This window comes from Gracilinanus agilis, chromosome 2, assembly GCF_016433145.1.
Source record: "Gracilinanus agilis isolate LMUSP501 chromosome 2, AgileGrace, whole genome shotgun sequence".
In the NCBI taxonomy this organism is placed as follows: Eukaryota; Metazoa; Chordata; class Mammalia; order Didelphimorphia; family Didelphidae; genus Gracilinanus; species Gracilinanus agilis.
Genome location: NC_058131.1, coordinates 701214226 through 701239255, shown reverse-complemented (window position 1 = coordinate 701239255; position 25030 = coordinate 701214226). Strand labels below are relative to the sequence as shown.

General features: G+C 38.3%; 1 protein-coding gene across 1 annotated transcript in view; it reads right to left on the bottom strand.

The window, feature by feature from the left end:
* CTNNA3 (catenin alpha 3) overlaps window positions 1–25030 on the bottom strand; it is a 2010564-nt gene that overhangs the window by 1601946 nt on the left and 383588 nt on the right. Inside the window, exon 5 of the mRNA XM_044660319.1 lies at window positions 4468–4731. Within this exon, the coding sequence (XP_044516254.1) occupies window positions 4468–4731 (264 nt within the window). The remainder of the gene's footprint in view (window positions 1–4467; window positions 4732–25030) is intronic.

Here is a 25030-nt window from a genome sequence, read left to right as displayed (position 1 = left end):
CTCATAGGTGGAAGAGTGGTAAGGGTGGGCAATGGGGGTCAAGTGACTTGCCCAGGGTCACACAGCTGGGAAGTGGCTGAGGCCGGGTTTGAACCTAGGACCTCCTGTCTCTAGGCCTGACTCTCACTCCACTGAACTACCCAGCTGCCCCCCCATTCCATGTTTTAAGCTCAGTCTGAGCTTTAGCATTGCATGGTCTTCCCAGCTATAATTTTCACATATCTATGGACCAATGTGTCCTCTCCCAGGTAAAATACCATCAAGGCCTTCTTGAAACTAGTAATTACTCTACATAGAATTGTCCAATTCATATCCCAGTAGTATCAAAATGCCAGTCACATTGGGAAGTGTGTCTTTGAAGGTTGGGACACGTTTTAAACTTGAAATCTGCTATTTTGTTTATTTGCCCTTTGGGTAAATTCTTTGTATCATGTCAAATTTCCATTTGTGTAAAAGAAAACAAAGCAAACATGAGTATTAACTTTTTCAGGATATTAAATAAAATAATTAGACTAGATGACCTCAAAGATCTCTTTCAGCCTTCAACTGGTGATTTAATAACCCTCTTTTCTAGATTTAGCTGTTTTCTGGCTGTAGCAACCATACATGCTCAACTTGAGAAGAACAGGGTTGGGGAGAGAGTAGAACTGAAAAGTCCTTATTTGTAAGTAACTTACCTGCTATGACATTTCCCATACCCATTAGGAGCATCATGTGCCAAATACATGCTGGGAAAAGCCTAAGAAATACATGGGTACTTTCAAGACCTTCCTTAATCTAATCCTGTACTCATTTCCTTTATGGCAGACTGATGTCTCACCCCTGCTCTTCATCTTTCCTCAATAATGATCCTTTCTCTAAAACCATCTGAGATATGGTTTCTCATACATTAGAGCATTCAGCAATTCACTTCACAGTAGCTTCATCTATTGTTATATTTATTGACTCCTCTCTGATTTGCATAGGTTAGGAGTCTCAAGGGAAAAAATATTTCTTCAATAAAGTGAACTGAAGAAAGAAATTATATGGAAAAAGCAATGGATTTGTTGTTAAAAAAAAGTGGCCTCAGAATCCTGTCTCTGCCACTTACTAAGCAGTATAACCCTGGGCAAGGCATCTTGGGTAAGTATCTTTACCTCCAGATGAAAATTACCTATAAAATTAGGATATTGGACTGAATAGTCTCCGTGTTCCTCTCCAGTTCTAAATTCAATGATTCGGTGAATCAATTAACAAACACTGATCAGGAATATATAATGTCCTCAGCTTCAGTTATTGAACTGAAAAGATTTCGACTTGATTATTTATTGAATGAAAAGAACAAGAATACCCAAGCAAAAGAAAATTTGCTGCTTTACAATCATTCCAAGCTCTGCCCCCTGGTGACAGAAATGAATCTAAACCTTTGTCACAATAGCAACTCTTCAAATGGTTAAAGGCCATGATTTTATTTCTCTCCAAGAGGTAAAAGGAATTATTCAGGCCATCTAGTCCAATTCTTTCTCTCTTTTTCTTTTAATGTCCTGAAAAAGTTAATATTTTTGCTCACTTTATTTCTTTTAAACAAATAGAAATCTGATATAACACAAAGAATTGGCCCAAAGGAAAAATGAGCAAAATAACTAATTTAAGAGCTTAAACTATGTTCTGACCTTGAATTCTCCTAAGGTTTCTCTTCTCCTGGCTAATCATCTACAGTTCCTTCAATTCATCCTTACTAGAGATGATCTGTAGGCATTGTGGTACAATGGAGAAGGTAGGGGAGTCAGACTACTTGGTTTGGGATCCTGACTTTTCTATTTTCTATAGTGTGACTTTGGACAAATCATTGAACCTTTCTAGACCTCAGAGTCCTTATGTATAACATGAGGAAGTTGGACTAGATGGTCTCTAAGGTTCCTTCAAGCTTGAAGTCTAGGATCTTATGATACCTTCACCACTTGGTAGCCCAACACTTATGAATGCTCTTTCTAAAATCTGGCACCCGCTACTGAATTTACTACACCAGATGTAGCCTGATCAGAGCAGGTGATATCTAGACTACTGAATGAATAAATGTTAAAATATGCAGGGCAAGCAATCCAAAATACAACAAGACCTAAGGAATTACCTCTAGCATGAACATTTACATTTGCATTGTTTTCCAAAAATTTCATGAAGAAATTAATAATTAAGAAATAAATAATAGGAGTGTTGGATTAGAAACCAAATTGCCTATTTTACTTTCAGGAGTCAAGAAAGGAACATTTCAAGGTTATTCCTTCATTGGTTTCTAATTCCATCAAGCATCTACTAAATATATAATTAGAACAGTAGGATTTGGAATAAACCGTTTGTTAATTGCAGTGTCTACACAAACACTTGTTCAATACTCCAGTGGATCCATTGTCTCATTGACATGAGTACACCCTCCAGGGCTATATGTTACCACCCATCTATGCCTTTTTACTTCCTGGACTTCTTGCCCAGGTCCTCTAATAAACCTTTTATATAGAATCTATGCATAATAGACTGTGAATTTCTTTCTTTTTATGTTACCAGTGAAATATCAGTGTTTTTATAGAAAAGTCTTTTCAAAAGAAAAAAATTGGCATGAATTGTTTTTATCTATCATTTATTCCTAGTCTTGTCAGTCAGTATTTTTTTTTTTTTGTTATCTGACCCTTCATTTAGATTTTGGACTTTTAAGAAATAAGGTAGTTTTTCTATTGAATCATCTGGCCCACTCAACATTTATCACTATCTTCAGAGACAGGACAAAGGAATCAGGGTCTTTGGGCATAAAGGATTTTCTCCTATTGATAATCAAAGGTACTTATTAAAGTCTGATATGTGCCAAGAACTATACTAGAGGAACAAAATTTAACCAAAAAAATAACAAAAATAAAATAGGAAGCTAGATAGCACAGTGAAGAGAGCACTAGACTTAGAATCAAGAAAACTCATCTTTTTGAGTTCAAATCTGGCCTCAGAGAGAGCTCTGTGGCCCTGGCTGGGAAGTCACTTCACCCTGTTTCCTCAGTTTCCTCATCTTTAAAGTGGACTAAATGTTATGTTGATTTTAACAGAGATGTTTGGGAAGCTGAAGAGATGGCCTGAAACTAGAAACCTGCGGGACTCACTGCTCACACATACACAGGCTAGAGTGAGTGGGGAGGGGTAAGTACTCTTTACTCTCCCCCCTCCCACCAAGCAGTTGAAAATCAGTTGGAAATGGAGGCAGGACTGATGTCTTCTGGCAAGGCTCAGCAAGACAAATCTCTAATGATGTTCACTTTCTCAATTTATATTCCCCACAGGTTTGACAGAGGGACAATAGGAGAAGCTTGAGGTCTTGTTGTTATCGGGGACAGAGGAATCTAACTTGTATGGGCCAGATAGCTGAAGGAAACTTAGCTGAAGTTGGATGTAAGTATCCCCAGAATAATAAACAGGCACTGTTCCCAAAAGGTGAAGTTTTTACTGATAAAAGAGGAAGGGAAGACAGGGAAGGGGTTTCAAGGATTTGGATACAATCTGGGAAACCCTGAACTGTTAGGTAGAAACTGCCCTTCCCCCCCCCCAGGAGGGAGTGACAGACTTTTAGATAGCTTGCCCCCAAGCCTGTAATTATCACTTCTAATATCTAAATATCTAAATAACAATTGTGCTATTGCTAGAAAGGTCTAGTTCAGCTAAACAAGCAAACCACTGAGCAGAACCAAAATGGTTCTTGCCCCAGATGGTCTCCAAAGAAATCCCAAAAACAGGAACTGCAAGCAGAGTGACCTGCTGACTTCAACCCCCAGGAATCAACTGTTTAACTGCTTTCAAACTGTCCCCTCACCCAGAGTTCTCCAGAGAGGGTTCCCTGGAATTATGGGTGGGGCTTGACCCTGTATCTTACAGGAATTCCACCCTGCCATTTTCCATGTTGCACTAAAGGAGGAAAGGGTAAATCACTCCATGGGTTCATGAAGAATCAGGCATGACTGAAACAACTGAATAATAACAACTAATAATGATGATTCCAGCCTTCAATAGCCATACATTCCATCAAGGACAACAACATGCATGTGTATGTATCCATACATATACATATGCAAGTGGATATAAAATAAACACAAATCTAAATATATAAGATAACTTCAAAGGAATTTTGTACTCACTGCTGATAAGTTCAGAAAAGAGCTCATATAGCAGATGATATTTAGTTGTTAAAGAAACTGAGGATTCTAAGAGTAGGAAGCAAAGAGACATGGAATGTGGCTCATACAAACTCATAAATACTCTAAATGGAATGCCATGTTTGAAGAGCAATACAGTCACTTTTGCTGGACCATAATAAAGTAAGTTAACAGGATTCATATGCAATAAGACTAGAAGGGATACTAGGGCCAGATTGAGAAGGGCTTTAAACAAAGTCCATTTTCCAGGGTATCTCAGAATCTTATCAGTTTGATGCTGGTAGCTTACTTATTATCTTACCTCAAGTTCATCCAATGCACTTCCCAGTGTGGCTGACGGAGGTTCTAGCTCAGTCTTTGGGCTTTGGATTCCTTGTGATGCATTAGAAATCACATCAAGGGCATTCTGGATCTCATCACAAACCGTATCCTTGCTGGCTTGGAGAGAGGCCACATCATCATGCTCCAGGCATGCCGAACAAATCGAATGCAAGAGAGGAGAATTTTCCTTCAATGAGGCCCGGGCCCCTGCAATCTCATCCCTCTGGGCTGGAGATTTTAAGTCCTATGAGAAGGGAAGGAAAAGCACATTTCCTCAGACTTGGATAGAGTTAACCAGATTTGCAGAAAGAAATTCTGCTTTTCTTTCAGCATAGACTCAACTCTATTAAAGGCAGACATCAATTAAGCTTCAGGGATGTGAATGATATGGTCATAGAGCTGGTGCTTCTCTTACGAAATAGGAATAGTAATGCCAAGAACAAGTTAAGGATTCCATTGGGACAGCTGGAGCAAAAGTGAACTGGTCCTTCCTATATCAGTTCACTTGCATCTCTCCTCATGGAAACCCTGGAAACCACATGAGTTTCTCCTTTAGGGTAAAAATGGGGAGAGCAAAGACTAAACCAATTATTTCATTGGTATAGGGACCTTCCTCTATCAACACAGATTAGCACCTACTCTGCAACATAGAGTGCCTAGAGCTCTCTGAAGATATCTGTTCAGTTGAACAGCTAAGATGTGACACAGATCAGAGATAGTCCCAGTGCTTCCTAACCCTGAGAGCAATCCCAGAAGTATAATAGAGTTCAGAAAATATTGGGGGCCAAATCCCACCTTAGACATCTATTAGCCATATGATACAACTTCTTTAATGCTCAGTTTCCTCATTCATGAAATGAGGTGGGAGTCTAAACTTAATGTTGCTTCCAGTTCTAAGTGTGTGATCTCTATCCATTAGGCAACACTGCTTCTGTAGGTGTGTTATAGAAGGATAATTCCCAAATTCCATTTGCCCACTATCCCTTTTGAGTATAGAACAGTGATCTATAAGGTTTTCCCATTCCCCTTCTTGTATTACTTCTAGCAATCCTGATCTTTGGGATCTGAGTGATTGGTGATGAAGAGAGATCAACACTATGGAGTGGACCAGAGGCATTTAAACTCCCCAGCATCATTCACTCAAGTGGGTGCCAGAGTCCAGTTATCTCCTGATAACATAGAAATGTTCCAGCCTCTCAGGGCCTAACAAACATTATGCAGTGCTATATTTTTAATGTTTTCCCCCTTGAATGTCGATCTCTTCTCCTAAGTTCATGTAGGGATTTGGGAAAAGATTCGCTCCTCTGAACAATGTGAGGCAGAAGATATTTAGAAGAAGCTGTCAGCTTGATGTGCTCACTCATCAAGTCTCAAAGAAGAGAGCCCTTCTTCTTATATTTATGTCATGCTCTCACCCACCTGCATTTCATTAGTTTTCTCAAAAAAGCCCTGGATAGGAGCCAGGAGATCTAAGTTCTAGTCCTGACTTTGCCATTAGGGCATAGTATGATTGATACAGTGACTCCCTGTCTCTGCAACAATACCTTCATCACCTTGGACAAGGCACTTTCCTTACCAGAATCAATTTCTTCATCTGGAAAATAGTGTGAAAATGACCTCTATAGACCCAATCAACCCCAAAGCTATGATTTGATGATCCTAATTAGCTAAGTATCCTGAAACAAATAATTTAATCTATCTATGCCTCAGTTTCTCCAACTACAAAATGGGACTAAAAATATCTGACCCCCCCAACAAAAGAATTAAACAAGACAATAGTCCCATGGGTGCTTTATTCAAGGCTTGTCCCAAGTGGTCCCCTTCACTGGTCATTTCCCAAACTCCTATCAAGTTGTTATCCTCTTCCCCTTAAAAAAAACTTTGCTTTTATGTTGTAGGCATCTCGTATTTACTCATCTGTGTATATATGTTGCCTCCTCCCGGAAGAATGCAAGCTCCTTGAGGAAAGGGATTGATTTATTTGGGGGTGGGAGTGGATTTTCCTCAGCACTTAACAGAGTTCCCAGCCTATAATAAGCACCTAATAAATATTGAGTTAGCATGTCACTCTGGTCCTTGATTCTAACATCAGTGAAATGAACAATTTTGACTAGGTGACCTCTGAGTCTTCTATAACTCAAGATCTATGAACATGATTGTGACTAGATGGACTTTCAGGTCCTTTCTCCCTCTAAATTTAGATCATTTCCTCTAATCCTATAAATTGACTTGACCTTGAAAACTATAAGAAACTGGACAAATATTATAACTATCATTGCCCTTTCTTTGCCCCCTATAGCTTTACTCTTTTATTTTCTTGGAAGGTCTTGGTGATTGTTTTTTTTTTTAACTTTTAACAAATTCCCTAATATTTTATGGCATAAGCTATCTACTCCAAAGGGCTGTTTGGCGGATAAATAATTTAATGTCTAGAAACCATGCATGGCTCCTCAGAGGACAGAAGATTTGGAAGCATAAATATCAAGAAACAGCTGTAGAAAATTCACTGTTTATTAGGACCTAATCGAAACTTCATACGCAATCTCATCCAAAGTGAGATACAAATGGCACTCTTTTTTAAATATTTAGGATGGCAGCATCCATGTTTAGCTGGGCTTTGGCAGATAGACCATAAAGTTAATGTAAAACCCCAAAGAAGTCAAAATGTAAAATATCATCACTCTTTTCCTGGGATAACAGCTATGTATATCTGGTTGCAAATTGAAATCACTTTAATGCTGAGATGACGGTAGACCAAGATGGGTTATGAAAAAAAATGTAGTTCTTAGTAAATTTGTTCTGCCCAGCCTACTCTTTGCTATCCCTACTCAAGGAACTCTGATGTACCCTGAGAGAAATCCAAATCTCCTATCCATTCAGGAGAAACAAACGGCATCCCTAAAAAGGACTGGGATTATCAAATGTTTTTCATTGGAAAAAGTCAACTGGACGAAAAGCAAAAGAGCCAATATATAACCATCATCTTCATTATCATCTCCGTCATAACATTTACATACCACAAAAAGGCTAACAAAGTACTATAGGTAAATGATCTCATTTGATCCTCAGATCCTCAAAATAATCCATTGAGGCAGGCACTATTATAACTGTCACTTTATAGATGAGAAAACTGACACTAAGAGATTTTAAAGGACTTGCTCAGTGTTGTGTATTCAGTGTCTGAAACAGGATTTGAATCTAGGTTTCCCTGACTCCAAGTCCAACACTCTATCTACTGTGCTACCTAGCTGCCTCTCCAAAGAGAAATAATACCATTGAATTATGAGAATTCTTGGAGAAGATAAATAAGAAATAAAGAAAAACCAGTTGATTGTACTCAATCAACTATTGACATTTCAGAAAGTTTTTTTTTTTACATCAAAAGTATATATTTCTAAATGTGTCACTAAGGTACTGGAGGAAGAGAATACTGTTTTTGTCATAGAGAGGAAATGATATTAAAATCAGAAAGCAAAGGAGAGGGTTTCAAATTATTTTATTACTTTTTTAAAATCAGTTTTAATTATTCATTCAATCTTTGCTTTCATTTTTATTAATGTCTTCTTTGATTTTCAGACTATTTTATTGTTTAATTGAAGTTTTAGCTTTTAATTTTTCTAGTTTAAGATTTTAGGGAGAAGGTTATTTATTTTAGTGGATTGGCCAACATGTTAATCAGTTTTTTCCATAAGGATTGCTTTGGCTACATGCCACAAATTGGGTATGTTCTCTCATTGGTGTCACTTGCTTTAATGAAAATACCTATTGTTTCTCTGATTTGTTCTTTAATCTATCAGTTCTCTAGGATTAAGTTATTTAAGTGAAGAATAAAGAAAACTACTAGATCATGCTGATCATTTTTTCCATAAGGATTGCTTTGGTTACATGCCACAAATTGGGTATGTTCTCTCATTGGTGTCACCTGCTTTAATGAAAATACCTATTGTTTCTCTGATTTGTTCTTTAATCTATCAGTTCTCTAGAATTAAGTTAGTTAAGTGAAGAATAAAGAAAAATACTAGAATGGATTTTGCCCAACTGTATGACAATTAAAGGGACAACTTTCATGGAACTGGTGAATATTTACAAGATATAAAAAATTAACATTAAAAAGATATCAAGGGGGCAAGTGAGAGCCAGACCCAGAGATGGGAGGTCCTGGGTGCAAATCTGGTCTCAGACACTTCCTAGCTGTGTGATGCTGGGCAAGTCACTTAATCCCCACTGCCTAGCCCTTTCCACTCTTCTGCCTTAGAACCAACAGTATTGGTTCTAAGACAGAAGGTAAGGGTTTAAAAAAAAAGATATCAAGAACTGCTGGATCCATAGACCTGAGAATCATCTATATCTATCATGTACCATGACTTCAATAAATCAATGGATCTCTGACTTCATATGTGTGTATACTGCCCTTCAAAGGTACAAATCATGATCACAAGGTGTTAATGCCTCTGCTATTGACACACTTTTCCATGTCCTCCAATAGTGCCAATGAAGCATGTAAGCCACATTTCTAATCAAGTGAAATGACTCAACAGATACCTAATCAGCAAACCAAAACCCCATGCAAATTGTTTGCTGGATTCTTTCAGGTATCTAATTGTATTTTTGGCAACTCTAATCCATTACATTTCTCATGTAAGAAAAGAGAGAGGGAACCCAGGGAAAGAGAGGGGGAAAGGATGTGTAGAATGAGAAGCATCCTCTGAGCTGGGATTTTGTTTTCTCAAGACTGAGCTATTCAGCCCCAAATCCCACGGATCTTTGTTATTTGGACTCCTTGTTTTCTTGGCTGCTGTCCCCAGTCTTTCCTTGGCCAAGATATGCCTGTTAGCTGGCTCAGTAGCCACTGGGCAGCTTCCCATCCCATCAGCAAACAAACACCTGCTAATTTGACTGTTTTTCCCCAAGCAGAAATTAGAAGGTGGAGTGTTTGGCCTTAACTGAGCAGTAAGATGCAAGATGGAAGGGCTACAATGGATGGGGAAGGAAAGTCTTCAGAAAATATCCGATTTTTACAACTAAGAGGTCATGAGACAACAGAGGGAATTTTAATGTTTTTACATTAGAATATAGATTTAGAAGCAGAAGGGACCTCAGAGACCACCTGCTCCAACCCTCACATTTTTACAGATGAGAAAACTGAAGCCTGAGTATTCATGTGCTTTCCCCAAGGTCACACTGGTAGTAACGGTTTACAAAGGCAGCATTCGAACTCAGTTTCTCTGATTCTAGAACCAGTGCTCCTTCCACTGTACCACATTCCACAAGCATGTACCTACTTTGCGCCATTTGAGAGATAGCATAGCATATAGAGTGACTATAGAGGCAACTGCAGGCATGAAGATTGGGGTTCAAGTTTTGCCTCTGCCACATATTGACTGTAATCCTAGGTAAGTCATTCAGTGCCTCAGAACTCCCAGGCCACTCTCTAAGACTATCAGTTGAATAATAGTTATTCATAGGAATCAATAGAAGGAGCTCCCTACATTGGTGAAATCACATCTGAAACAAAAGGTAAGTAATTAAGTTCTTTTAATGTACCAAAAACTGTGCTAGATGGTGTTATGTTGTTGTTGTTGTTGTTTTTCCTTCATTCTCTTTGCCAAGAAAACCCTAAATGGGGTCACAAAGAATTGTGCAATACTGGATATTTTTTAAATGGAAGGAATTATAGAAATACAGTTGAAAGCACTCCTATATTCAAGAAGCTTATAATCTTATGGGAATGTATCATAAAGAAATGAAAGTGGAGAGAGGAGGAAAGAGAGAGAGGAAATTTCTTAATGGTGAAATAAGCACTGCCATCTTGAGAAATGGGAAAGGCTTCTTGAACTCAGTTTTGAAAGTATCTCAATATCCCACATTCCCATTTTGTAGCAGTTGGATAAGTTCAATAAATGGGGGAAAAGATTTCTTCAAATTCATATGGAAAACAGATACCATATAATAGTAGGCTGAAGAGACTCAGAGGTATACATTCTGAGCCATTAATGTATATCAGGTAGTTGAAATGCATGAAGGGTGAATTCTAAGAGTACTAGACAAACCACCAAGGAGAAGAGTATGACTAAATTCTAGTGCAGCCTAGTGTGCCAGTCAGAAAAGGGGAGGAAAGAATCTGCAAAGCTTTTTTTTTTTAAAGCTATAAGTTCTTTTCTTATCCTTTTAAAGGAAATATAATGTTTTCCATTCCTCTAGAGTTCATTGAAAGTTTATAGCTAAAAATTTTTCTATCTGAAACTATCTACCATGTAACTAAAAAGTATTAGGAATTATTATTTTTACTATTAACAATAATAAATCGGAAACTCTCTCTCTTTTATGGACTAGTAGATAACGAATATCTATAATGAAATATGAACCTCAAAGTATCCTGGAAACTCAGCCAATAAATTGTGCTGGAACAAGATCATTCATATGTAGCCTGAAGTCATTCTGATAGAACATTTATCTATAACATATTTGAACCTCACTACAGCCCTGTGAGATCACTGGTAAGATTATCCCCATTTTACAGATGGGAAAAAGTAAGGTTCAGTAAGGTCAAGTCCATTGCTTAATTAAATGTTGGAGGCTGGATATGAATCCAGGTCTTAGTTGATAGCATAATACTCTAAACCAAATTGCTTTAAACAGGAAAGACTGGTAGAGTTCAATAAGGTTCCTTTTCAGGAGTTTTATCCCTTCCTTGCCTTTCTGATTTGTTTTATCCATGCTAGCCATGAAAACTGACAAGAGGCTCTAAATATCCATAATATAGAAAGTCCCTGAAATGTGGTTTAATTATCATCTATGGGAGCCAATGCAACTTTGAACACTGAGCCAAAGATCAATAAATAGTTTGCCTCTTACAATTTCTTCCCATTAAGTTCCCCTGACTTACTTGTGAGTCTGGGACTGCTTGTTTCCCATTTACCTTCATCTGCATCAAGGAACAAATAATAGTGAGTAGGAAAATAGAGCATCAGGGCAGAGAGTTACCTTTGAGAATGTGGAAGCAGAGATGTCAAGGGACATCTTTGGATGGATGTGAAAGGGAACCACAGACAGCATTTAGTATAATCTCCCCCCCCCAACTTTTTATGGAAGAGGAAACTGAGACCTGAAGAGAATAAGTAACTTCAAACAAGATAAAAGAAGTGGTAAGCATCAGAGGCAAGGTTTGAACCCAGGTCCTCTCATTCCAGAGAGGGAGAAAATACCCTTTCCATTGTAACACACTGCCACCAGGAAGTGGGATATGAACCTAAATCTTCTGACTCCAGAATCACAATCTTTCTCCTATGACTGGCATACTCCCTTCTCTACTTCATTTTACTAATAAGGAAACTGAGACTCAAAAAGGAAAAAAAGCCTTGCCCAAAGCTACCTAGGGAGTAATTAGCAGAAGCAGGATTTGAATCTAGGTTCTCTGGAACTGTTTCCACAATATCCAAATAGGATTCCAACCCACATTGATTGGCTCTCAATAGAACTCAACCAATCCACTGGTTTTATATATACTGGAGCCTTTTCTGTGTCCTGAAAGTTGCATAGGACTTTTTTTAGAAACATTTACCACTCTTCCAAACTTACCCATACTCTTTTGAATTTATAAAAGAGGTCAGCTATAGTTATTGTGGAAGAGATAAGACATGATACGCCCAACGAGAAGCAAATCTCAGCTATCATATGGATTTCTCATAATCGACATTTTGATGAGCAGAGAAAGCATTCCCTGTGTGGGTCCCCAAAATTAGTTGCTTGGGGCTTGCCCCTTTAAATATGTCTGCATTGAGATATAAAAAAGATTGGCCCAGTCCCAGTCTGGGGAACAGAATGTGTTTGACACCAAATGGAAGCTGCAGATGACTAAACACTCTTTTCTCTCTTGTTTCTATCATAAATACAACAGATGCATGATGCTGGAATGTTGACAACCTCCAGAATGGTGTTTGCCTCCAACTCAGAAATAAAATCATTCAAAAAATGCATGCCATGCAGAATCTCAGATTAATAATAGCTACCATTTATATAGCACTTTAAGATTTGCAAAGTATTTTCTACATGTTCTCTCATTTTGTCCTCACAACAACCCTGAAAGGGAGATACCATCATTATTATTTTAACCCTTACCTTCTGTCTTAGTATTGATTCTAAGACAGAAGAACAACAAGGGCTATGCAACTGAGACTAAGTGACTGGCCTAGGGTCACACAGCCTAGGAAGTAACTAAGAACAAATTTGAACCCAGATTTTCCCAAGCCAAAGTCTAGCTTTCTACCCAATATGCTACTTAGCTGCCCCAGTAGATACTATTATTATACCCAATTTTTATTATATTTGATTATGCCCATTTCACCAAATGAGGAAACTGAGGCAAGAGAGGATAATTGACTTACTCATAGTCACACAAGTAGGGAGGGTCAGGGGTAAGATTCAAACCCAGATCTTCCTGTCCCGTGGTCAATGTTCTATCCATAGTGCCATATTGGTGCCTAGGATCTAAGTTGAAGGAATCTCCACCTACTTGAACACAAATTCCTTCTATAGTGTACCTGGCAAGTGCTTATACATTCACCTCTAGTGAAGGGGAACCTGCTACCTCCCAAGGTAACCATTCAGGAAGTTCTCATCCCCAGGGAAGGTCTCCTGTCTTAAAAGTGCAGCACACTTACTACTTGGGAAGAAAGCTTCTTTAAAAATTAAAGGGAAACAGCTGGATTTTTTTTTGCTTAGATGTTCCTCTCTTATTACTCCATTTCATTCTCTTAATAAACAGCCAAACTACACTATGACCTTTCAGAGTCAGGAATTGAAACATCTTCATTGGCATTGGGATGAAGGAAGGAGGTATGGACTTGTCATTTATCTCCAGATTTTCTACTCTCTTCCTTTAACTAGGTGTTAAAAGATTGCTCCTGAGTATAGCCAAGAATCTCCTCAAGCTGTGGCTATTTCTCTAGCAGAGAGGCAGGAGACTCAGGAGAAGCTTCCTAATTTCACACTAGAAAAATCCCCCAGCCTTTGGGCCAGTTTCCCTACTTAAGGGTCTGCATTACCATATGCCTTTTCTCAATCCCTCGCCAAGTACCTGCTGAGCCTGGGGCCAAACTGGGACAGGAACTAAAGACCAAAGGAAGAAGAATGAATGTTCATTTATAATGCCTAAAAATTCCCTGGGTGTTAAGAGTTTCACAAAGCCAGTACAATTTGCTCAGAAAGCTCTATATCATCATCTCTCTGTTCAGAGGAGGGACTGGGCTTATGGATTTCATTGCTGCTGGATGCCTATTTGGATAAAGGCCCAGAAAAGCAGACACTATTTTTTTCTCTTTCTTTTTATTTTCTAAAATGCCAGGGTATCCAGGAAAGAAAGCTGAAGTCTGAATCAGAAGGGGGAGGGGGAGGACTTAAAACTGATTCTGGATACCTGCTTCCTGTGACCTTGGGGAAGTCATTTCTGTCTTCTAAGTCTCAACTTTCTTCTCTGTAAAATAAGAAGCTTTTTCTAGATGATCACTCTTCCAGCTCTCAGTTCCTTGATCTTATAAAATGAAATATTAAATTCATAGAGTTATAGAAATATTAGCTCTAATTTTATTGTTTTCTATTATGTTTGAAGGGTTGATAATCACTCATGCAACAAGCATTTATTAAGCACTTCCTGTATGCTCAGCAGTAGTCTAGGCTCTGAGATTCAATGATTAAAATGAAAAACATTTTGTCACTCAAATAATTTATAGTATATTAAGAGAAAGAATCCATAGTCAGATAATTTAATATAGCCCAAGTGTGATAGATTTAATGGATTATTAAATCTGGGAGGGAATTTAGAAGTCATCCAGTCTGATCCTTTTATTTTATAGATGAGGAAAGAGGCCCACAGAGGTAAAATTGTTTGTCCAGGGTTGTATGGCTAGTTAGTGCCAGGTAGAATTGAACCCAGATCATCTGACTCCTACCCTTCATGTGATGATAGGAATTGATTTTATTTCCTACTTGCAAAGGAGCATAATTGAAAAATATAAAATATTTAATCTGAGCTTTATTTACAATCACTTAAAACAGATATGTCAGGTTATCAGGGTAATCTTAAAAATATATTCACTTATATTTAAGGAATATATAATTCTCTAAAGACTTGAATAACATGAACTTTTAAAATGTTCAGTGGTGGTCTATTTTAATAATATACAGAACGAAGTAGATTCATTTAATAGTTAAGGTTTTCTTAAATACATTCAGCTTATAGCCAATGACTATAAAGGTAAGTGAAATTTTAAAATGTGTATCAATGTCTAATGGATAGTGTAATAGCCTGAGTCTCAGAGGTCCCAAGTTCAAGTCCCACTTCTGACATATTTTGGCTATGTGTCCTTGGATAAGTCAATCAACCTATTAGTGACCTAGACTTACTCTAATTCCCAGCAGTTTCCAATCTGCATTAGTGGAGGAGTTTCTCACTGGGAACTCTCACACATTTACGAATTCTGACACCATTTTTTTAAAATCAGTATCTTGAGCCAGGAGCTGGGAGGAAAAAGTGATCTGGTTGTACTAATCAGGTTAGGGATTTCACAAAAAAAAGACAAAGTGGTTTGTTTTGTTTGTGTGTATATATGTTTTGGCTTTTTTCATTTAAAATTTTTTAAAGACAAATTCACAAAAGTCTCTATGGCATGACAATGAGAAATGAATTTCAGCACCACCACTTTAAAGAACAGCACACAGTGTTCTCATCACCATTCATTTTGTTATTCCCAGGGAGTCTTCCCAATCCAATCCTCAGTGTGTGTGTGTGTGTGTGTGTGTGTGTGTGTGTGTGTGTGTGTGTGTGTGTGTGTGTGTGTTCAAGGAAAATTAGAATAAGTAGGTTTGAAGAGGAAAACTTAAGGCTGATAGAAAGAAAAACTTCTTCCTGATGAAAGTTAACCCTAAGTGTAATGTCAAAGAAAGTAGGTTCCCCTAAAAAGAAATCTTCAGGAGAAATGCTGGGTCACCATTTGGGGGGAGGACATTGCAGAGAACATCACTGGGGAGGCTTGAGTAAGACTAGGAGACCCACGAGGTTTCTTCTGACTCAGAGACTCAGAGATAGTATGATGCTAAGTATCTGCTCCTTCCAAGAATGCATTGTTAGGCAAAAATTCTTGCAAGGGAGAATTTTGGATTTCTTGGCTTAGGTGGACTTTTAGGTATGTATATAAATATGAATATGTGTGTGTATGTAACATATATGTGTGTGTTTATAAATATTAATCTGCTCAGAGAATTTTACATGTTTAATTAGCAGAAAACCTAGCATATGTCAGCTTTGTAGCACCAAACTCAACATTCTGTTGAGCAAGGCTTGGGCCATTGTTTTACTTGATGTTTCTGCTGGGATTGTTTGGACAGGAAAAGTAGAATTTGCTCTGGAAGGAAAAAAAACCAGTAATTAACAAAAGACAGAGAGAGAACAAGATTATCTACAATTGAGGTTCAAGGACATCATCCCGAAGGGTTTCAAAAGCTTCCCTGGGAAAAAATTAGAACCTCAGCATTTCAATCATGACTTCCAGTGCCTGAGCACGAGGGCCTCCTCCTAGGGTTTCAGAATCACAGAATCATGGGATGTCAGGTCTTGAAGGAAACTTAGAGGGCATCTCTGCCAACAAATATTTGAACCAGAATCTCTTCTATTGTAGCACTCAACAAATATCCATTTGGACTTCCTTTAAATATCCCCAGTGAAAGGAGAGACACCATCTCTTGAAATATCCTTTACACTTTGGGAAAGCTTCTACTGATAGAATATTAGTTCCACAAAAGGTGGAAGAATTAAATGTACCTAATGAGATCTTGTTTGATTGTTTCATGCTTATTTTAAAGGCAGCACTATTCAAGATATTTGTTGAAGAAGCATCAGGTAGTGGATAGAGACCTAGACTTAGAATTGGGAAGTCCAGGGCAAAAAGCCTTTCTCTGATACTTTTTAGCTATGAGACCTTGGACAACTCACTTGCTTTCCCAGTCTGAGTTTCTTGTTTTTCAGTTGTTTCAGGCATGTCTGACTCTTTGTGACCCTTTTGGGGGTTTTCTTTGCAAAAATATTGAAGTGGTTTGCCATTTTCTTCTTCAGCTTATTTGAAAGATGAAGAACCTGAGGTACATAGGTTTAAGTGACTTGTGTAGGGTGCAAGTTAAGTTTTGCAAGGATTTGCAAGAAGCCATGACTGTGGGCAGGGTTTGTGGTTGGACACTTGGAATCTTGGGAGATTCCTGATGCCATCCTGGGGCATGAGACCAATCGTCAGTTGGGCTGTGCCCTATATAAGGGAGGCAGAGACTAGACCCAGAGACTCATTTTGGAGCCAGGGATCCAGGGTAGAGGTAGGAGGATCATGGGTAGGCTTATCTATCTTGGCTGACCAATAGCAACATCTCATTGACAAACCCAACAATCTCGTGGGGAAGAAAATATATTTCAACCAACTAAATATCATCATCTGGCCCAGGGCTTGTCAGCCCTGGGTCAGCAGCTGAGCATCTATTCATCTATTTATCTTCAATCAAGCTACCATCTAATTTGTCTATAGGGAAGCAGTGTCCACTAAAGCAGGCCAGATTGACCAGTGGGCCTGGTTAGCTTAGCTGTCAACATTCTGAAGCTGTTAGATTTAGTACTTAGAGCTAAGATCAAACTTCATTTAGGGATTCTGAAAAACCCTCTTCCCTTCTATCAGTTTCCCTTGTTGTTTTGATTAACATCAGTAAAAGTTTTGTTTATAAAAGTCAGTCCAGCCACTGACCTTTTGTTGGTTAACTTGGCAACAGGTCAGCCTCAAGGAAGTTCTAGGGTAAGTTGAAGGTCAGAGGAGGATCCAGTCTTACTCCCTGAAGTTGAGCTTAACTACCATCAGTAATATCATTAGTCAGATATGTTATTGAATTATCATTGTTATTTTGATAATATTGATTTAGTTATCATTAATTGAACATCAGTTGATGCCAGGAGTCTAGTCTTCCTGAACAAACACACTGTGATTGGTTGAAGGGATTCTACAGGAAGTTTAGTTGTGTTATCTGATTTCCTGTTTATACCTAAGGAAGGTTTAAAGCTCCTTTGTCATCTGGGGCTTTCTGCTTTACCTTTCTTAACAATTGCATCTTTACAATCAAGTCCCTCAGTGATCTTAACAAGGGTCATCCAGCTAGTAAGTGTCTGACACTGGATTTGAACTTAGATCCTCCTGACTCCTGTACTGGCACTCTGTCCACTAGGCCTCCTAACTACCCCTTGGAGACAAAGTACTCAGAGGTGAATCTTGGATCTGCCCCTAGCTTTCTCCTCTTTAAAATTAGAGGATCAGACTGGAAGATCACTAAGGTCTCTCCAAGCTCTAAAATCATGTGATTCATGAAACTTTCCCTACTCAATTTGCAAGAATCCACCTTTGAGGAGAGAACTAGGTTGTAAAATGGTTAGAGCAAGGATTTGGAAGACCTGAGTTCAAATCTTGTTTCAGACATTTACTAGCAGGGTGATTTGTTTCCTCATCTGCAAAAGGGAGATAATATTAGCACCCACTCCCAATGCTGTTGTGTGGATCAAATGAGATACTGATTAGAAAGCACTTTGTGGACCTTAAAGCTCTATGTAAATGCTATTATTGTTATGTGATTATTATCATTATTATCATCATTATTATTATTACTTCATAGGTTCAATCTGATCCTCAGTCCCTTCTAGCTCAACTCAGAAAATTGAGGCTGAGTGATTTGACTGTTAGCAAGAAAGCTAGAGCTGGCTAAGATGAGGCGTCCTACTTGCAGATCAGGGGAAAAGAAGATGAAAATTCTCCCAGAGTTAAAAACAAGCCATTACTGTAATTCAATTTTAGATGACTAAGTTAAATAATAAAATTTATTCTGAAAGGAGGAGGAAATAACGTTAAAAAAAACCTTTACCTTCTGTCTTGAAATTAATACTGAGTATTGGTTCTGAGGCAAAAGAGTAATAAGGGCTAGGCAACTGGAGTTAAGTGATTTGCCCAAGGTCACACAGCTGGGAAGTGTATGAGGTCAGATCTGAACACAGGATCTCCCATCTCCAGACCTGGTTCTTTATTCATTGAATTATCTACCTGCTCTGAAATGAGGAGAAGTTTAAAAGATGAGATGAATAAAAGGTACCTAGTTGCTCACTCTCAGTTTCTTCATTTGTAAAATAAAGTCAATACCTTATAGCATAAAATAGCTTCCATTTATCAAGTGTTTTAAGTTGCCAAAGACGAGCACAATGATTCCTTAACAAAGATGCTGTTATAACTTACATTTTACTGAAAGAAAACTGAAGCTATAGGTTAATTGATCTGCCTGAGGTGACATAGGGGAGCTTGGTGTAGCAGTGGATAGTGTCTGGGGCCTGGAATCAAGAAGACTCATCTTCATAAGTTCAAATCCAGCCTCAGACACTTACTAGCTGGATGACCCTACACAAGTCACTTAACCTTGTTTGCATCTGTTTCCTCATCTATAAAATGAGCTGGAGAAGGAAATGACAAACAGCTCCAGTATCTTTGCAAAAAAAAATATCAAATGGGATCATGAAGAATCGATATGACTGAAACAATTAAACACCAAAGGGTCACACAGACAGTAAATATAAGTGAAAGAATTTGAGTCTAGATCTTCCGGATTTCAAATCTAACACTTATCTCTGATGTAATGTAGTATGGTGTTTTGTAATCCTAGAAATGTTATTTAAACAGAAGTTAGGAGTATTAATATCCTTAAACGTCTGTCTCCAAAGTGATGGTTCAGGGTACACTTTACCTTAATGACTGAATCTGTTTTGTTTTGTTTTGTTTTTCTTTCAAAACTTTAGCCCTAACAGGTTTTCCTGACACCTCATTTATTCTGGGAACATTTTCTTTTTCTGCATTTCTTTCATATCTAAAGATTGAAATGTTAAAGAGACATCATTTCATTGAAATGCTAAAGAGACATCATTTGTTAATTATAAAAGTATTTATTAATTGGATGGCTGAGACATCCTAACCTGGTCAGTTGACTTTCTCCACAGTCCTGCAAGGTGAAAAATAAAGATCTCTTCCCTTCACTGGTCCATTTTCATATATTGTCAGTCAGTCCCTCCCAAGATATCTCTGATTGGCAAATAGCCACTGAGGGGGAAGAATTAGATACCTCAACTCCACTTTCATTACTTTATCACAAGAGGAGAAGAGTTCTTACTGAAATCTGGAAGATGTCAACACATTCAGCCACATGGAATCCAACCTGACTGCTAGAACTTGGGGAATTCCCTTAATCAGGGTACATCATGGCTGGCTCAGCCCTGCCTTTAATCTTTAACAAAGGCAAAAGATAATTATCCATTGTGATAGCCTAGGGCAGTGAAGGTGAACCTTTTAGAGACCCTGTGCTATGCCCTGCTCCCTCCTTACTCCAGATAGGGGAAGGAGGAGGCACTCCCATTGGGCTGCTGGATAGAGGGATGGGTAAAGTGAGGAATGTCCTCAGGCCCATGTGGAGAGGGGAAAGGGAGTGGCCCAAGCACTCCACTCCCCTCCAGCTCTGCCCCATGTGAGCCACCCACCTTACCCTGGACAGGAGGGAGGAAGTGCTACCATTGGTCTATTGAGCAGAAGGACTGGTGAAGTGAAAAAATGCCCTCAAGCTTGATGGAGAGGTAGACAGGAGCAAATTGCCCGAGTCCCTCTGCCTTTCTAGTAATGAACTCTGGTAGTTGATGGCACATGAGCCCACAGAGAGGGATCTTTGTGACTTGTCTGGCACACGTGCCATATGTTCACCATCATGAGCCTAGAGGCAGAAACTGGGTAAAGCCTCAGCTTAGAATAAGATTCTGTAATCCTGACACTGAGAGGGGGCTAAGGGGAAAAATGATTTCATAATTTAATATTAACTTTCACTATATATTATATATGTCTATGTCTGTGTATAGACATGTATGACATATATATGTGTTATATGTAAATGTGCATGTATGTGTTATATATAAATATACATATATATAAATAAAGAGTGTTCTAGTTCTACAAGTGAATAAATTGAGAACTAAGAAGATTAAGTGACTCAGTCAAAGTCACACCACTAGTTAGTGGCAGAAATGGAGTCCTACTCTAGGTTTTGTGACTCCAAGCTCATCACCCACTCTATTCTGGTGTGTGTCACCACCACCCACTATTACTTGGTAAACCTTCAAATGCAAGAGTAATGGGGATACTCAAACTAGTGTTAGGTACAAATGCCCTATTAACAAATTGTGTATTTGTCTACCTATTTACTAGCTGCATGACCCAGAGCATGCAGAGGACTGAGAAATCTATTCACAAATATTTATTTGGCACCTATAATGCATTCAACAGCCTCACTAGACAAAACATTATCCCTTTGGAAGTCATCAATGCTTTAAGCCAGTGGTTCCCAAACTTTTTTGCCTACCGCCCCCTTTCCAGAAAAAAATATTACTTAGCCCCCTGGAAATTATTTTTTTTTTAATTTTAATAGCAATGAATAGGAAAGATAAATGCACCTGTGGCCATCACTGCCTCCCTGGATCGATGCAGCACCCCCAGGGGGCAGTAGAGCCCACTTTGGGAATCACTGCTTTAGGCTAACAGGTCACCAGATGTGTTAACCTTAGACAACTAGATCCTCGGGGAATGAGGCATAAAATGGGTGAGTTCTGAGATGGGAGGTTAGAGCAGGAAGGAGCAGGTCTCTCTGCCTGGAGAGAGCAGCCCCAAGCCAGATGTCTCAATGAGGTAGCCCAAAGGATGAAAGTGTAGCATTGTAATGACGATGTCATGCAATCCTAGATTGAGAACAGGAAGAGACCATAGAGATTAAGTCCAGTGCTCTCACATTAAGATGAAACACACAGTCACAGCTGGCCAACTCCAAAGCCAGGCCTCTCATCCTAATCCTTCAGTTCCAAAGCCTTTACTCAGTCAATAACAAACATTTCTTGAGTACTTATTATGTGGCAGACATTGTACTAAACTAGCGAGACAAAAAGAAAGGTAAAAATGCCCCCTCAAGGAGTCCAAGTTGCATATGGATGCAATGTTCTTTCAAGCAGTCCATGCTGCTACCAGGATACAAGATAATGAAGCATATCACCAGCAGCAGAGGTTGCCATGACTCAAAAATTGTGTGTTTTCAAGGTCAGAATTCACAAGGCAGTGTGGTATACTGTTGAAAGTCCCCTGGCACTGGAGTCAAAGGTATTGTATTCAAATCTTGTCCCTCATACTTATTTGTGTGATCTTGAACTAGTTCCAGAACCTCTCTAAGTGCTGGTTTCCTTTTCTGCAAGATGAAGGGTTAGATTAGATGGCCTTGATGTCCTCTCTCACTGGACATTTATGATTCTATGATATCTAGCAGCAAAGACAAATCTATCCAAGGCAAACTATGGAATAGATGGGCATGACCTTCACTGTAGGCAGAGTAGATGGTAACGTACATAACAAAGGATTATCTCTCCTACTCAACCCAGCATTCCACCATCAGGGAGTCCTTTTAAAGAGTTTCAACCATTCCTTCTCTCTACTGATATTTACTATGAATTGAATTAACAGGTGCCTATCTTTCATAAGAAGAGAGATGTGTGGTTGGCATAAGAGCACCATGTGGGGATGGTAGAGCTAAAAGCAAGAAATGTGCATGGAGGCAACAGAAAGGAAGCAAACACGTGTAGTAGGTAGAATTCTGGATTTGGTGTCAGGAAGATTTCGTTTCAAATTCTATCTCAAATACTGCCCAAGTGATTTTGGACAAGACACTGAATCTCAGTTTCCTCCTCTGTTAAAATGAAGGTTCTGGACCTGATTGCCTCTACTGACTCTTGCAGCTCCAAACCTATGATGCTCTAAAGCAGGACCCAAGACTTGCCTTTTTGGTTTTCCCAACCTTTTGGGTTTCAAGAGTTCACTGGGAAATCAGTTCTTTGGAACTCAAAGCTCTTAAACCATGATCTGACTATATTCCTGTCCTATTTATGTTTACTAGCCTCATAGATGAACAATAGGATAATCTCCTGAAATGTAAAGACTTTTCCTTAGGTTTGTTGACCACCATCTTCCCAAATCTAATGTATTTGATTGACATGGCCAGAATGCTGGTTACATCCACCTGCTGATTCAACTGAGCCAGCTGAGGGGTTAAACATTGTCAGAAGCAGCCACATAGGTAGAAAAATATATGAATGATCCTTGAAAATGACATTTGGAAACACTACATGACCGAAATACCAACACTGTGGGTGCCAAGAGGGAGGCACTTTGCAACGACTATCAAATTAAGCCATCTTAATGCTAAGGCTGATTATGTAACACATAATAAGGCAGAAGTGAGGAGGAGGTAAGGGTACAGTCTCTCATTAGGGCTGGCTCCACTCCGCATTGCATAACACTGCCAAATTTATGGAGAGAAAGGAACTCGGAGAAATCTGAGACTTTCACAAAACAGATCATTTTTTTAGAACAGAGGCATAGTCACTGTAAATACTTTTATTTATTTAATAGACATTCATTTTTATATTTCGTCTCTGCAAAATCACAAGATTATCAGAAGACCTGGATTCTAGTCCCTGTCCCCAGGACTAATTATTTGTGTGACCTTGGAAAAATCACTTCTATTAGTTCTCTGAGCCTATCTTTTGTCACATTTAAAATAAGATGAGAGGATGAGAGGATTTCTAAGATCTTTTCCTATACTGAAATTCTAGGATATTATTCAAAAAGTATATAATATATATCTATATACTTCATAGCTAAGGTAGGTACTAGAAAAGTAATGCACTGCATGAAATACTAAAGTTGGAATCAGGAAGACTAGAGTTCAAATCCTGCCTTAGACTTTTTTTTAAGCCTTAACTTCTGTGTATTTACTCATAGGTGGAAGAGTGGTAAGGGTGGGCAATGGGGGTCAAGTGACTTGCCCAGGGACACACAGCTGGGAAGTGTCTGAGGCCTGCTTTGAACCTAGGACCTCCCATCTCTAGGCCTTACTCTCAATCCACTGAGCTACCCAGCTGCCCTCTTAGACTCTTAATATAAGTCTTAGATAAGTCACTTAACCTCTCCTATCCTCTTTCCTCATTGAAAAACTGAGGGTAATCAAAGTACCTACATGCTGGGGTTATTGTATGAATCTAATAAGATAATACATGCACTTTGTAAAACTTTTAAAAGTGTGAATCACAATGTAAGTACAAGCCATTTTTGTAAAAATTAAAAAGGCAATGTGGACTCATCCAACACCATTAACTAATTGGGAAAGAAAACATATATATATGTGTGTTTATATATGTATGCATGTATATACACACTTTCATACATTTATGTATGTATTGAACATGGAATATTAAACTGGAAAGAAGTTTAGCAAAATAATAATAATAATAATAATAATAATACAATTAGACCAGCACTATCTTCCACATACCATATAAATTACAAATGTATTCAGTGATTCCCAAACTTTTTTGGCCTACTGCCCCCTTTTCAGAAAAAATATTACTTAGCCCCCTGGAAATTATTTTTTTTTAATTTTAATAGCAATTAATAGGAAAGATAAATGCACCTGTGGCCATCACCACATCTCTGGATCGCTGCAGCACCCACCAGGGGCAGTAGCGCCCACTTTGGGAATCACTGGTATATACAATCTAAGTATAAATTATGAACTCATTTTAAAATTGGGGGGAAAGTGAAAAGATGTCTCTTTTATTACTGTAGATGGAGAATATGCTTCTAAGTGAAAGAGAGGACATTACAAATTACAAAATAAACAGTTTGGATTACGTGAAATTGAAAACTTGTGCACAGACAAAATCAGTGCTACTAAGGTAAGTAGAGGTGTTAATTAGAAAAATCTCTGTATCAAATATCTTTGATAAGGGTCTATTTTACAAGATATATAGGCAAATTAACATGAATATTTAAGATTAAGAGCAGTCTTCAATCAATATATGGCTAAATATTACGAACAAATAGTTCTCATAAGAAGAATTACAGACAATAACGATATAAAAGACTACTCAAAATCACTAATGATAATAATAAAATGCAAATAGACTATGAGGTTTTATCTCACCCAGCAAAATGTCAAGGTTGGCAAAAGATCAAAATAGTGTTATAGGTGTTGTGAGGAAACCAGCATACTAATTGATATTTGTAGAGCTAGACCAACTACTGCAGAGAACAATTTGTAATGGTATAAATGTTTTTGTTTTTTTAAAAGAGGCTCAAATGTCCATACCATTTAATTGAAAAATTCCATTTCCATGGATATCTCCCAAGCTCTGTGAGTGAATAGTTAAACATCCCTACTAACTTTAAAATAAGGTTAAGAATAGAGGGGAGTCCATCTACTAAGGAGTTAAACAAAAACCTGATTAAACTGTCCATACTCTTTAACTTAGAAGACCCTCCCATCTGATCTAGTTTTTCTCTTAAAAAGTCTCATGGTAGGACAGATAGAGTCCTAGATTGTGAGTCAAAAAGCCTGAGTTTGAATAGCAC